The 15,517-nt window shown below is 46.9% G+C and overlaps 1 protein-coding gene across 1 annotated transcript; it reads left to right on the top strand.

Moving 5' to 3' along the window:
- Positions 1 to 1,905: 1,905 nt before the first annotated feature.
- On the top strand, positions 1,906 to 12,197 carry KCNJ2 (potassium inwardly rectifying channel subfamily J member 2; the record flags this gene model as incomplete). The annotated part of the gene is given in 2 exon segments (NM_174373.2): positions 1,906 to 2,073; positions 7,336 to 12,197. A coding segment is annotated over 1 exon segment (1,284 nt).
- Positions 12,198 to 15,517: the final 3,320 nt, after the last annotated feature.

Below are 15,517 nucleotides of genomic sequence, written 5' to 3'. Positions count from 1 at the left end.
ATCATCTATAAACGATGAATTTCCTCTTTCCATTTAGGTTTAATATGCTTTGAAGGATTCATCAGGCCTCTCCGGTCCAATTAAGAAATCCACGAGGAAACCCGTCTGAGAGGCAGCTCATTGCAGCGCAGTGAGCCGCACCGCATCCTTTGTCCACTGGTCACGCAGACTTAGCTTGTCTGTCTCCAGGCTCTTTCAGCTTTAGGCTACGGCCTGGCTTCCTATACATCCACCCCTTTGGCACAGTTAATCCAAACGGCCTATAAATAGCACTTGGCTTCCCACAGGTTAAATGAGACCTCCATGGTGTGACCCATGATTCCCACGGAGAGGGCTTTAAAAGGTAAGAAAGTTGGTGGCAGGGCTCGAACCACTGTACCATGGCCACCAATGGAATGAAACAGCCAGGCGCTTGGCTGTCAGAGTCACACCGCCTGCAGAACCTATTTCAGGCCCTTTTAATGTCTGTGTCTTAGGAAAGTGACTAGGAAGAGCGGCACGCTGGCTGAGGCAGGATTCAGAGGGACCCGCGAAGCCCAAGCGCACTTCACCAGCACCTCCTAGGGGCCGAGCGCGCGAAGGAGGCTCGGAGGTGGGTCCCGGCGCGAACCCCGGTTCCCGGTCGGTTTCATTCTCGCGCTCGCGCACAGCCACTCCGGCGGTACCGCCCAGAAAGACGAGCTAGCGTGTGGAAGTTGTTTGGCGTCTCCAGGAGGCCCTGGAGAGGTTTAAACTACGCGGAGGACACATTTGATCGCTTGAGGAAATAAACATTCACCACACACACACACACACACACACACACACACACACACACATAGGGACGGCAAACTTGGTATAAGGAGGATTCTTAAGTATTCTTTAAGAGCAAAGCTTCGTGATGACACCAAAATGCTCAGGCGTGCGCGGCTCCGCAGTGTACACACACACACACACACACACACACACACACACACACAGTGCTCCAGGGTCCACGCCCGGTTCACACTGCGGTTGACAGCGCTTGTGAAAGGGTCTCCGTGCCCTCGCCCGGTTGCTGGGCGGGAGGGCTGGGAGGCGCCGGCGCGTGGCAGCGCTGAGCGCCCGTAGGAGTTGCTCCTGCAGAGAATTCAGGAGTCTAACTGCTCTGGGTTTAGATCAGCAGAGCGTGCCGGGCGCGCTGGTGGATACCGGGATTGAGGGCGGACCCCGCGGCAGGGAACGGGCCGTTCACCCTCCCGAGGAGCCCCGGCGCTCTGTAAGTAACTCGCACCCAGTCGGGAGAGGGAAGGGCCGGGCGGCCCGGCGCGCGTCGGCCCCCGGTCGGGCTCTGCGCGCCGCTCGCGGCCCCTTTCCGCGTTGCATCGGCGGCTCCTCCTCGCCCCGCTGGTTCAGCCCAGGATTCGGGGGGCGGGAAGGATCGCGGGGCAGGGGTGGGAGGTTGCCCCGGGTGGGAGGGAAGGAGAAAGGAAGACGCGCCCCCAGCTGACAGGCAAGCTTCCCAGGCGGCCACCGGGCGGCCGGGATACCGGCCCTCCGCTAGCCCCTGGGGGCGCGCGCCCGGCCCCGCCGCCGCCGAGGACAGGAAGGGGCCAGCGTGGGGCTGGCCCCGGGGTGGGAAGCTCGGCCCACAGGCGGGGCTGCAATTAGGCCGCCGCCGGAGCCGGGCCGCCGGCGTCCCACCTGCTGCGGGCCCGGCCGGGCGCGGCCGCCTCCTTCTTCCCGGCGGCCGGGCGTTGGGGGCGCGCGGGGCGGGAGCCGCGGCAGGTTCTCGCGCCGGCCCCGCGGGCCCCGCGGGCGCAGCATCCTCCCCCCGGCGCGGTCCCCGCGGGGCCGGGAGCGCGGCGATTGGCCGGCGCGGCCGGGGGCGGGGCCGGGCGGCCCGGTGCCTCGCGGACGCCTCAAAAGAGCCCAGGAAAGCGCAGAGCGCACTGGAGACCCAGCCCGCGCTCAGTCCGCCCCGGCGCCGGCCCGCTGGGTCTTGGGAATTGCTGGTTCGCTTTGGCTCCCTCGCTTGTACAAACTCCTGGATCTCACATGCCTCTGTAACCCCCACTTCCACTCCATGTCCCCATGCTCCTGCGCCAGCAACAGGTAAGGGCTGCTGCGTGTTTTCTTCCCTCCTTTGCTCTCCTTGCCTGTGGGTCCCGGGGAGAGGACTCGGGCTTCCGTCCCCGACCCGGCCCGGCCCGGCCGCCCCAGAGGTGCCCAGCTGTCAGGCGGCCTTTAGTTCTCCCCCACGCGCCGGAGTCCCAGAGCCTGCCTATAGAGTTTGTGTGCGCACCAGAACATCCTCAGAGCTAAAAATACTGAGACATGCTTGGAACAGTTGAGCAATAGAAACATTTCTCTGCAGCATCTGTTTGTGCTCATAACTTCCAGTGCACCAGCTGTAGCGAGATACTCAGTTGGGAGACCCGGGCGAGGGAGCCTCTGTTCGATTCTGTCTCTCAGGAGGAAAAAAAAAAAAAAAGGCAGTGGATGCGTCTAGAAAACCGGTCTCAAACCTTGGCAAACCTCGGGACTCAGCGCCGGTCTCGATCCTTGGCGTCTTTCCTCCCCACCCCCTCTGTCATTGCTTCAAGTGTAGCTTGAGTTCCAAACCCAGCGAGCTTCTCTCAAAGTTGCTTTGCTGGGGAAGAGAACGGGAGCTCGCGCTGGATCTGAGCCCTAAGATCGCGAAACTTGCACACCTCCCCTAAGCAGCTTGCTCTTCTTTGGAATAATCACGTTAATACCGAAATTTGAAGACGGTCAGGTTTCAGGGAAGCACGGTGGTCGAAACGACTTGATTCTGCAAAGGATTGCATCATAACATAGAGTCATCATGACAGTTGGAAAAAAAATCGAGATAGGAAGTGGGCAGTTTATTGTCTGTGTCTGGGTGATCCTGTCAGCAGGATGGTAACTAAGATGCGGCTGTGAATCCTGGGATTTCTATTAACCAAGAATTTACCTTTTAGGAAATCAGGCCTGATTTGAAAGCGTGTTTTGGGTATTCAAAGAGTGCCTATTGCTTTGTGCCACTTGCTTTCATTCCGTTAGTAATCGGTAGGCTGTCATTTTCTCCCACTAAGGACTGCTGTATGCCTGCTCTGTGTTACCTGTATGCTTGCTAGCTTTTTCCCTCTCACTTTCACGCCTGCTCCAAGTGTTTTATTTTTATTTGTCATGATCCAGAAAAATCCCCAGGCTGAGGAATTAAGAGACTGACTCTAAGGATGGTGGGAGGGGTCAGAGTCGGGGTCAAGGTCATGTCACTTTGCTTGCACTCCCTGCCCCTCCCCCCTGCTGGCACTTTCTTTTTGTGTTATTGCTCTCCATAGGAATATTTGTTCTGAGCTCTTGTAAACTGACCTTAAAAAAAATAGCACGCGGGGTATTTCTGCTTCCTTCTACTTCCTTCAGACTTTCCGGCTGCCCAATCCTTGTCGAGTCCTTGCATGACTTTTTGAGTAGCATAAAAGACCGACCATGTCTTTACCTGGACAGAAGGACAGTTTCAAACTTTTTTTTTTTTTTTTAGTCTTTATTATTGTTTGCTATAGAGATATATAGTTCAGTATGTGCGCATACCAAGTGATGCTATATGCATTGTTGAGTATGAAAGATGTGGGGTTCCCATAGATGAGTGGGTGCCCCTCCTCTCCAAGAGCCCCTCCCCCTCCCTTTTGTTTACTGAGCTTCTGAGAGGTTGCTTTGCCAGCCTTGAGCTCTCGTAGCAACCGTGTGCCCAGAGCACACTCAGGCTGGTCTATATGGCGTCAGCTGGGGAATAGCTGCTCTAAACACTCATTAGCAGACCTCTCGTTCAGTCCTTTTACCATCCCTGTCTCCTCTCTTTACTCAGAAACTTTCTTATCCGCTCCAGACCACGACCATAAGAGGGGGCCCACTTATTCTCATTTAGTCTTCCTGGTTAGCATGTCTCTGTTCTTGGATTATCCATCCTGGGAATATCTCGGTGATGGTAAAAATGATCTGGATACATTCATTACACCGTGTTATCTCTTTGGCCTCATCTCTGTCTCCAGCTCTCTCTCCTTTAACATCTACCTTGAGATGGAAGCCCTGAAGTATTTTTTTCCACTGCTTATGCTTAATTTGGGCTCAGCCTATAAATAGTCTTAACATGAAGAGCAGCACATGTAGCCTCTCCATTTCCCAGAAATACTTTCTTCCTCACTGGTTATGCCCTGGGTAAAAATGATTGTTTGTGTCTATTAAGTTTATTTCAGGCCCTTACATATTCTGGCTGAAAATGGGGGCATTTGCACATTGTTCATCAGATCACACGTGAATTCTCCCAAGCTGTGCCCCTCAAGGAGGGCAATCACTGGGGGTTTTCATCGGTTCTTAATCAGATGATTCTCAAGAACTTACTTAGAATGTGGCCCTAAAATGAAGTTGCACGAAAGCCCTATTCCTAATTAAAGTGTTTTCCCAGATGCTCATGAATTGGTGATTTTCAGTGTGAGAAGTGCAGGCAAGGAAGTTTTCTGCTTGCCCGCAGCCACTCAGGCATGTGGGCAGGTTAATAGGAAAGACAGTCTTCAGAGTGGAATATTAAGACAGTTACCCTATCAGACTTTGGCAGCGTCTCAGCTTTTGCTGTATCATCAGCTCCACCAAAGTCTGAATACACATCATGCGTGTGCACATATACACACACGAATCTGTTTTGGAACGTATCTGCTGGAGGTGACAAAAGTTTCCATTTTGCCAGAAAAATCTCTCTCCCCCCCCCTTTCCAGGCAGAAATGGTAAATTTCTAAATGATGCTCCGCATATGGAACAAATTCTGTCATTAGCAAGGGAAATAAGACAGTAATAGTCACTCAATACAGGCTCTCTTCAAGAATCTAAATGCGGAAAGCTATTCATTCGTAGGAAGCTGGTCGTGCGTGTTTTGTGGAATTCAGACGAATGTCCTGGGGTCAGGATTTTTAGAAAGTCATAATTCGGTCTTTAGATTTCATATGACTGTTATGCTTTAATCTGGAAAGAGCAGAAATCAGTCAGATGAAATTTGAGACTGTCTACTCTTGGTCCGTAATGGTAACTCAGATGGAACGATTATTTTGAATCATGAAAAGGGAATTTCTTGGTGTCAGCTTATAAGATCCTGAAGTCAGTCAGAACTCACAGATACAAGCCTATTTAAACGAGGCCTCCCTGCTGCCCCTTTCTTGGAAAATGCACCTGCACTTGGTGTCATATTATTGTCTATATTTGTGTGTGTGTCGAAGGGCTTGGCAGTTTCATATGAGCCAAATGAGCTGAAATCTTTGTTTAAAAAAATTCTTTCTGTGTCCAGGGTCTAGAACCCTGAGGAATCAGAGTCTTGTTTCTTTTGTCCAAGAGCAAACTTCATGGGAAGCAGACAAAACATTGAAGCAGGTGGAAGGGTAAGAAGACACAGTACTTTCTTTTTATAAAGTAATTCAAAGGCAGTTTCAAATCGGGCATCATTCAGGTGTCAAAAGCTGCCAAAATGTAACACACATTGCAATTTTCACAGATGACTAATCTCAGGAAAAATGTGTTGGGGCACATTCTTGCATAATAACTTGGATAAAGAGGCAGAAGTGAAACGACTGTAACAAGTCATTTTCAAAGACAGTGCACCTTGCCTTTTTACTCCGGGGGTGCGTGAAAACGGAATCAGTGATTTGCTGTCTTTGCAGCTGGTCTGGTTGCACGTGGTTCTGTTAACTGCTTCATCTGAGTGCGGTTTAGGGGGAGAAAGAAAAAGTGGTGTCTTCGTCATCAGGGTGTCGATGAATCTCTGATCCTGTCTATCTGCTGTTCACTGTCCCCCTTTAATCCAGGAGACAGCTTTGGTGGTTTGAAAGTCAAGCATTCCTCCTATTTTTCATTTCTCTGCTGTGTTCATTTTAAAATTTATATTTGGTTGTCAAAACACCCTAGACTTTCTCCCAGCCTTTTGCAAATCCAGGAAAAATTATATCCTTTGGACCAAACATGAAAAGTCAAAAGTCAGTAGATGATTTTTAACTACAGGGGCGGGGGTGCAGGGGGCGGGAGATGAGCAGAGAGAGGAAAACTGGAAACTGCTGTTTATTTGTTCACATTAGGTAAAGGTGAGCATCTTCTCTACAGGAACAGAGGTCAGAAAGCAACGCTGCAAAGTGCGAGTGAGCTGAGGGGGGCCTGTGACTTACTGCTACAGAGGTGTCTGGGTTTGAAAACACACAGAGTTGAACTCCCGTGAAATGAGTCCCAGCCTTATCTCAATCCACTGAAGACCTGATCCTTGAGCACAAAGGTGCTTACTTCCTTGCCTGTCATTACACACGGCAGTCCCATCTCCAGAGAATTTCAAGTCTCTCATTGCTAAGCAACAGGATCACTCTGTATCCCCCAGAGTGAGCCTGCATCTTCAAGTCAGAATCACTTGCAGGAACAGAGATGTTATCAGGAGTTTCTGCCGCTTTTGGTGGCTGCTGTCAGCGTGTGACATGATGGAATAAGCCCAAAATGTCTCCAGAAACCTGCGTCCCTTTCAGATGATTGGAAGGGCTGTCTGCTCAGTTTTGTCTGTTAAATGAACTAGTCAATGCTTTTGAATTTCAGCCTCGTCATTGAGGGCTGTCATGTTCTTCCACAATGCACCTGCTGCCCGATGAATATGAACATTCTGCATTCATGTGAAATGCTCTCTGACATGTCCGAGTACTTAAAGCTTCATGGCAAACCTGAGAGTTAGAAAAGTCTTTCTTCTGCTTAATCACCAGGGACCCTAGCAAGTAGAGAAGGCAAAAGAAGAGCATAAAAGGAGACAGTAGAATATTCTAGATTTCTGGCCAAAAATAGGGAACAGGAATCTGAGACTTTGGATGAAGGGAAGGGATAATTAGGGATGGATGGATATGTGCGCACTGCTATATTTAAAATGGACAACCAAGAAAAGTCTGCTGTACAGCACAGGGGACTCCGCTCAATGTTCTGTGGCAGCCCGGATGGCAGGGGAGTTGGGAGGAGAACGGATACATGTATAAGTATGGCTGAGGCCCTTCGCTGTCCACCTGAAAGTATCACAACATTGTCAATCAGCTATACTCCAATATAAAATTTAAAAGTTAGAAAAAAACATTTTCATGAACAACTACCTCTTCTGTGTTTAGCCACATCATGTTTTTAAGTAATATAGGAAAATATTTTCTTTCTATTTCTTTAGGGCTACACAAAGAAATAAAAACCCCAGCAATTCAGCATAAAGGACATTGATGTGTATCTGTCTCTGTTTCTGGCTAGGAACTGTTGCATTAGAGAGTAGAACCCTTTCCTAATGAACTTCTTTTGTAATAAAAGATCTCTCTCTCTTTTTTGCAGGACCTGTTCTCTGGATGTCAGCTGAGTTACTAAGGTGACTCTGCATGTCAAGAGACAGACCTTGGTAGCCAGAATCTCAAGGCCCCTGGAGACCCCATCCCTCCTTCTTTTTTTGTGCGTGTGGGTCCTCACTGAACATTCAAACCTGTTTCTCCAAAGGGTTTTGCAAAAACTGAGACTGTTTCCCAAAGCAGAAGCGCTGGCGTCCACAGCAGAAGCGATGGGCAGCGTGCGCACCAACCGCTACAGCATCGTCTCTTCAGAGGAGGACGGCATGAAGCTGGCCACCCTGGCGGTGGCCAACGGATTCGGGAATGGCAAGAGCAAAGTCCACACCCGCCAGCAGTGCAGGAGCCGCTTCGTGAAGAAGGACGGACACTGCAACGTGCAGTTCATCAACGTGGGCGAGAAGGGCCAGCGGTACCTGGCGGACATCTTCACCACGTGCGTGGACATCCGCTGGCGGTGGATGCTGGTCATCTTCTGCCTGGCTTTTGTGCTCTCCTGGCTCTTCTTCGGCTGTGTGTTTTGGTTGATCGCGCTGCTCCACGGGGACCTGGATGCGTCCAAGGAGAGCAAAGCCTGCGTGTCCGAGGTCAACAGCTTCACGGCTGCCTTCCTTTTCTCCATCGAGACGCAGACCACCATCGGCTACGGCTTCCGCTGCGTCACGGACGAGTGCCCTGTGGCCGTCTTCATGGTGGTCTTCCAGTCCATCGTGGGCTGCATCATCGACGCCTTCATCATCGGTGCGGTAATGGCCAAGATGGCCAAGCCCAAAAAGAGAAACGAGACGCTGGTCTTCAGCCACAACGCCGTGATCGCCATGAGGGACGGCAAGCTCTGCCTCATGTGGCGGGTGGGCAACCTCCGGAAGAGCCACTTGGTGGAGGCGCACGTGCGCGCGCAGCTCCTCAAGTCCAGAATCACCTCCGAGGGGGAGTACATCCCCCTGGATCAGATAGACATCAACGTGGGCTTCGACAGCGGCATCGACCGCATATTTCTGGTGTCTCCCATCACCATCGTCCACGAGATCGATGAGGACAGTCCTCTGTACGATCTGAGCAAGCAGGACATCGACAACGCAGACTTTGAGATCGTGGTCATCCTCGAGGGTATGGTGGAGGCCACGGCCATGACCACGCAGTGCCGGAGCTCGTACCTGGCCAACGAGATCCTCTGGGGTCACCGCTACGAGCCGGTGCTCTTCGAGGAGAAACACTACTACAAAGTAGACTACTCCAGGTTCCACAAGACGTACGAAGTCCCCAACACGCCCCTGTGCAGCGCTAGGGACTTAGCGGAGAAGAAATACATCCTGTCGAACGCTAACTCGTTTTGCTACGAAAATGAGGTCGCCCTCACGAGCAAAGAGGAAGACGACAGTGAGAACGGGGTCCCCGAGAGCACAAGCACGGACACGCCCCCGGACATAGACCTGCACAACCAGGCCAGTGTACCTCTAGAGCCCAGGCCGTTACGACGGGAGTCGGAGATATGACTGAGTCCTCCTGGGGAGTGCTTCCTCTGAAACACGGTCTGTTGGTCAAAGGCCCAAAACAGTTACGCACACGACGGTACCAGGGGCAGGTGGTTCGAGGCAAGTGACCACAAGGGACTGGGGCTAGCGCGGTGGTTTTAGAGAAAGACTGTAAGCGCGAAGACGAACCTAAAGCACTAAACAGGCCTCCCCGTGGCCCAAAGGCGCATAACACGTTGTAGAATAAGTTATGGGGTGTTTGTGTTTTGTGTTTTGAACCAAACTTGAACTTGCAGGCAAGCCTTGGTTGGTGGGGTGTTTGACTTCTCCAGAACGCTTCTCTTTGGGGAACAAGAATGTTTTTAAATGGCATCACATTTTTCAATGTTTTAAAGGCAAGACTCTGCCTTAACTTTTGAAAAGCTGCTAACTACACCAACACGTGTCGTATTGTTGCAGTGTAGTTTTTTTTTTTTCCTTGTGTGTAATTTAAAAAGTCAGTGTTGAACTTTGTTGAAAGCTCATGATATGCGCTTCAAAGTGGCAAGTATTTGGCTATTAGCTGCCAAACGAGAGCCTGATTTTTTGAGGCCAGTAATTTGTTTGCTAGAATTGATTCTCTCTCTCCCTCTCGTGCTGTCTGTCTCTCTGGTTACATAAGGGCATTATGTAACACTAGCCAAATGGTAGCCTCCGGGCTGTTGTTAATGTTTTTGTTTTTGTTTTTTTTTTCCCCTCCAAGATGTTAATGGGTTATCTCAAATTTTTAGTTAGACTACCTAAAATAAATACCAAAGATAATGCACATTTTTGCACAGTGGAGCTTACACTAAAAGGGAAAGAAAGCCCCACGGCTGCCTTGAAATCAAGAGACAAGAACTTTGAACCTCAGCAAGACCTTGAACTACCCTCTCCTTTTGCACCTTATTGAGAAAATAGAACATCACACACAGAGTTAAGTGTGGTGCTTTTAATTTTTTGCTCTTTCATGTAACTTTCATGTCATAGGAAGAAGACAGGGGAAAGTAAAATTCACACATACACACACACGAAAGATATAAGCAACTTTCCTTTCCTTCGAGGTGGTGCTGGACAGGTGAATACAACTTTGAGCGATGATGATGACCCCTTAGATTTTTTTTTTCTGGATTTTTCCATGTTTTGCACATTCCAAAATTTATCCCAGAAGATAAGACCTAGGTCGACATGAGTTGGCACCCTCCGTGCTGAGCCATCCAACTCGAAAGATCAGTAGGTTTAAACCTTCAGGCTGAGTTCCTTGCCCTGGTGGTGGGTGCATCTCTGGCTTGAGTTTATTTTCTAAAAGATGCCACGCCTGGCCCGTGGGCTGGTTCTTCCCATCAGACTGTTTGGACCGAGTCCTCCAATATCTGAGAGGGTTGTGAATGCCCCAGTGAGAAGTTAGCAAGATGTGGAAGAGCCGTTTTGATGTAGCTCATCAACTTAAGTATTTAGGAAGAAGGGGAACATTGCCTTTTTTTTTTTTTAAATGATAGAGAGCAGGAATGAAAATGTCTCAGTATTTTAGGGTCAACAAGAGCCACAACAATCCTAACAGCGTCACAAGTAAAGGAGATAATGGTCTAAAAGTGTCCTTTCCCTCCGGTGGATCCACACTCGTCTTTGAACCAAGTGGATCCCTTTTGCCTGTGCAGACCTGGAGCCTGTTACTTGGGGCACATCATTTCCCAGAAGCTTCTCCTGCCTGGCTGCCTGACTCGCTAGGAACATTTTGTTTGGTTTGGTTTTCCGCTCTAGCTTGATATAACGGAACTCTGTTTTGGTTTAAAGTTCCTTATTTGTGAATTCTGGGGTCACTGATTTTTTTCTTTTTCAATGGGAGTCTCAAAATCAACTCTCTTTACGGTATTACACCCCTGTATGCCATTAAAAAACAGCTTGTTCTAGAATCCTGTATTTCATCAGCCCGTGTCTGGGATGGCCTCTGGTTCCTGACCAGCCGTATCTGCATGGGGTGCCTGCAGTCAGAGGACAGTCTCTGCTCTTGTCTGCCTTTCGAGTCGGTGGGTTTGAACCCTGTGTGGTTATTTGCATGGAAACCAGATTAGAGCCATCAAGCGAGGGGATGATATGTGAAGTCCAGACTTACAGGCCGATGGGGGAAGTTGTTTAGAGACTTAGAGGAATTGGGATGGAGTGGACATAGAATGTACAGCCTTCTGTACATGGCGACCATCCTGCCATTGATAGGGAGAGGGTGTTGAGGGTTTCAGCTGCTGCTATTCCGATACTTTTGCAAAGGAAAATAATCAAACCAAAGAGTATTCCGTGATCTGTAAGTTACATGAAGATACAGTGGAGGATGGGGGTGACAAAGGCACCTTCTTGTCGCACAGTGCTGCCACTTAAACACTTGACATATTTGCAGTGGGGCGGATGGAGGGGGGCAAGAACGAGGGAGGGAACTCTTGCAACTTCTTTCTAAAAAGAGAAAAAAAAAATTAAAATTTCTGGTGCACAGGTTTGTTTTTTTTTTTTTTTCAAGAAAATTTTGCAGAAGCTATGTTTTTAAAGTGTACATTTTATAAAGTTTATCAGATATTTTCATATTTAAAGCCAAATGTAAATAGAAGTCTGTAAAGGGAAGAAAATTGCCATAGAAAGTATAATTTCAGTGCAGCAATTTCTGAGAGCTAGTACCTGTATGCTACCGGTTAGCATGGTTTTAGCAAATATTTACCAGCCTTATAAGGTTTGTCTTGCTATGTTCTCCTGTTATTTATTTCAGCATGGACTGTTCATTTGAAAACTTTTTCTAGGTATTAGTATTTTAACAGTTACAAGCTTTAAATGGCAATTTTTGTGTTTGTTTTTTTTTTTTGTCAAGAGCCAAGACACAGTAATGCACAATGTTTTTTTTTTTTTTGCTGCATTTTACCTTCAGAACCTTGGTCTTTATTGACTGGGTCTCCTTACTTAGTGCACACATGTCGTGGGAAAGCAGACTGAAGACACTCACACTGAGTATCTGGGGTCTGTTGCCAGATTCTTGTTGCTTCTCTGTTGCAAGCAAACCCCCACTGAATTTATTTAGGAGTTATCCCCTTGTGAAGAATCTGTGCCCGTAACTGGATGGGCATTATATTTTTGGGAGGAGGTTTAGATTCCTGGGTATCCTATTTTTAAATAAAAGGTAGACAAAGTGAATTCTATTTTGATTATTGAGAAAGGAATATTAATAGTTTTCTATCCCTCTAGGATTATACTTGAATCAGACATTTTAAGGATGTCACCGTAACTCTGAAGTCATTTCCAAATTCCTGATGACAATTTGTTCAGTTTGTTTTACCTATTTTTTTTTTTTTAATTCTATCAGTGCATTATTCGTCCCTTCCTGTCCTTTCTTCCCTGTCAGCTCCCATCTCAAACCTCGGTGTTTATTCAGTGCATTTTGTCCCCTGAATATTGTTACCCTGGCAAGAAAACAAATGTCGGTTCATATTTGATGATAAGCCACACAGTAAAAGCAAAAAGCCTGTTCTGAGAAGCAGAGTGGATTTTTTTTCACTCTGTATCTAATAAAGTTAAGGTTGTTTTAAAAAAAACAAGTGTTGCATAGTCACTTACTCCCAACAAATCCCTTTTCTAGTTATGTTGGGTTTCAAGCTCTGGGCTGCAGTGAACTGAACAACCCCAGTCTTTGACAATCCTGAATTATCATCTTCCCATTTCCTATCTTTTTGTATCTGAAGTCTTCCTAATGTACTGCACAAACCATGGATTGTACATATTTTTATATATTATGTCTTATTTTATTATTTCTAAATAAAAAGTTAAAAATTGAAAACAAATCAGTGCAAGAAATTTTTGGGCTCTCTGTGTGATTCTTGTAGCATCTCAGATAGAAACCAAAGGTTCCCAAATGAGAGGACATAAACCCGGATAGATGGGATGAATGGGACCATAGAAATCTCCAGAACAGGCGTGGGGCAGTGGCAAGTTACCTTAATCCCAGTAGGAGGAAGTCGGGCCCGGATTTTGTTTGTGGACAGAATGCCCTGGGTGGAGAGGAGAGAGAAACAACCAAAAAACAAGCAAACAAAAATAACAAAAAACTATTGAATAGAAGGCTTAGATTTTAAGCCTCTGTGTAATGATAAAAGTTACTTTGTTGAGCTTAACTCTGTGTAGGGTTCAGCTTTATATTAGCTCATTTCCCCAAAACCAAATCAGGTTGTTATATTCCCGTATAATAAATCAGAGTTGGCAAATATGTCCCATCAAAGGCCAGATAGTAAACATTTTTGGCTTTGTGAAACAGTTCTTTGTCTCCACCATGCAGCTCTGCCCTCATACTACAAAAGCAGCCACAGATAATATGAAAAAAAGGTGCAGCTGTATTACAATAGAACTTTACTTAAAACAGGTGGTGGGCCAGACTTGGCCCATGGCCTATAATTTATTGACCTCTGTTATAGATGAAGAAACCAAGGCTGGATTTTAAAGCTAATGAATCATTGAGCTGATACTCAAATGCAGGTTTTATCTGCCTCTAAATTTCATTTAATCCACTAAGCTCTATAGGTGTTTTAGAGAACATAGTTACCAAGGATATGTGGGTCTCAGAGAAAACATCAATTCCTCTGGCAGATTTTGAATAGCTTAACTGTTTTTCACCAGTGGAAACACTGCGGAAAATCTCCATTCTGAAATATGGATTGCTCCTTAAAATTTTTCCTTTAATAAATACTCGATATTTTTCCTTTTAACAAATATTTTTCCTTCAATAAAGTCCTTAGTGTGATTCAAAGTGGTTCTAAGCTCTTTATGAGTATTAAATAATTTAATCTTAGTGGCGTCTGCACTATTATTATCCTTATTTAATAAATGAGGCTACTGAGGCTCAGGGAGGTTGAGTGTCTTTTGTGAATACACACAGCTATTAGGAATTAGAGCTGAGATTTAAACAGAAGACATTTAACTTGCAGCAACATGGATGAACCTAGAGATGATCATACAAGTGAAGTAAGTCAGGAAGAGAAAGACGAACACCATGTGATGTCACTTATGTATGGAGTCTGACGCAAACGAACTTAGCCATGAACCAGGAACAGACTCTCAGACTGGGAGAGCAGACTTGTGGCTGCCAGGGGGCGGGGCTGGGGGCTGGGTGGCCTGGGAGTCTGGGGTCAGCTGGTGCAAACTGTTACCTAAAGGCTAGATCAGCAACAAGGTCCTACTCTATAACACAAGGAGCTGTATTCAGTACCCCAAGATAAACCGTAATGGAAAAGAAGATGAAAAAGAATATATATGTATATGAAGTTTGGTTGATTTATAGTGTTGTGCTAATTTCTGCTACATAGCAAAGCGATTCAGTTGTACACATATGTGTAAATCAACTGTACTTCAATTGAAGAACAACTGGGGCCGTTTATCTGGGCTTTCTCATCACTACTCTCTGCTTTCCATGTGGAGGCCTTCTTGGCGAGTTTCAGCATTTTGTCTCAGGCCTTTCTGCTTCTCCGTTGTTATTCTCTTCGGTGGGGAACACACATGCCTTTTGTCTGCATAGAGTCCGTGAACACAGGACCCCCCACCTCCTTCAGAACCTGCTCCACGATTGCTCCCTCGGTTTCTGGGGAGAGGGCACAGCTCACAAAGGTAGACTAATGACAAATTTCAGCTTCAGTTGTGGGATGTGGGTACATTTCAAACTTCAGATTAATTTCAATTAACTAGCAATTGCTGAGGCCTGTCCCGAGGTGAAACCACAAAGCCCTGTTACTAACCAAGCGGCAGGCACCTCACCACATCACAGGCTTCTGTTTTCCTCCAGCTGGGAGCCGCCAAGTTTAGGGAGAGCCTCCTGGTGGCTGGTCCCATTCAACAAGATGCATAATGGTGACTCCAGGCAACAAGTTCAATGCTTTATGGGTCTCACCAGTACTTAAAAAAAAAAGAAATATATAGACATATATATATATGTCTCACCACTATAAAAAATGTATATACACACACGCATATGTATATATACAAAAGGAAAAATCAAGGGTGGAATTTCAGAGTTTTTCTCCTTAGGGCTTCTTCTTAGTGACAGCCGAATAAGACCTCCCAACTGCAGCCTTTTAAAGGAACAGCCCCCCAGGTAATGCTCCCAAAGGAGAAAGCATCTTTCTCTCTAGCAATGTCCATTTTAAAGCTCGAAACACTGACTGCATCAATCAGATTTGGTTTCCTAAATTGAAAGAAGAAAGAAAGGGAAGAAGGAAGGATGGGAAGAAGAAAAAGAAAGGAGGAAGGAAAAAATACAGGAAAAGAAGCCTAGTTTTACGCATTTTAAATGAAGAACTAAGCCCATGATTAGCATATTTCAAGAAGCCAGTTTTTTTTTTTTTCCAAAATAGTTTGGATCAAGGACCTTAAGGATCTGATGATTTGAGCTACTATATGAGTCTTGTTGTAGTGGCTCAAAACTTGTTACGTTATTATAAGGCCATACCTAGCTGTCATGGGTGCAACAGAACTCCCGTATTGTCTGGCTCTGGACTAGGGTGACCAGCTGCCCTGGTTTGCCTGGGATGAAGGATTTCCCAAGCATGCAATATAGGCAGTCCTAGAACTGAAAAGTCAGTCACCTGCTTTGGAAGCCAGAGGAGAAACAGTTGGGAAGTGAAAAGAGGGACAGTTAAGGAGCCTGTGGAAGGGAGGAGTTTA

The sequence above is a fragment of the Bos taurus genome, chromosome 19 (genome assembly GCF_002263795.3).
Source record: "Bos taurus isolate L1 Dominette 01449 registration number 42190680 breed Hereford chromosome 19, ARS-UCD2.0, whole genome shotgun sequence".
Taxonomy (NCBI): Eukaryota; Metazoa; Chordata; class Mammalia; order Artiodactyla; family Bovidae; genus Bos; species Bos taurus.
Note: the sequence above shows the minus strand (reverse complement) of the source record. Positions and strands in the feature narration are given on the sequence as shown.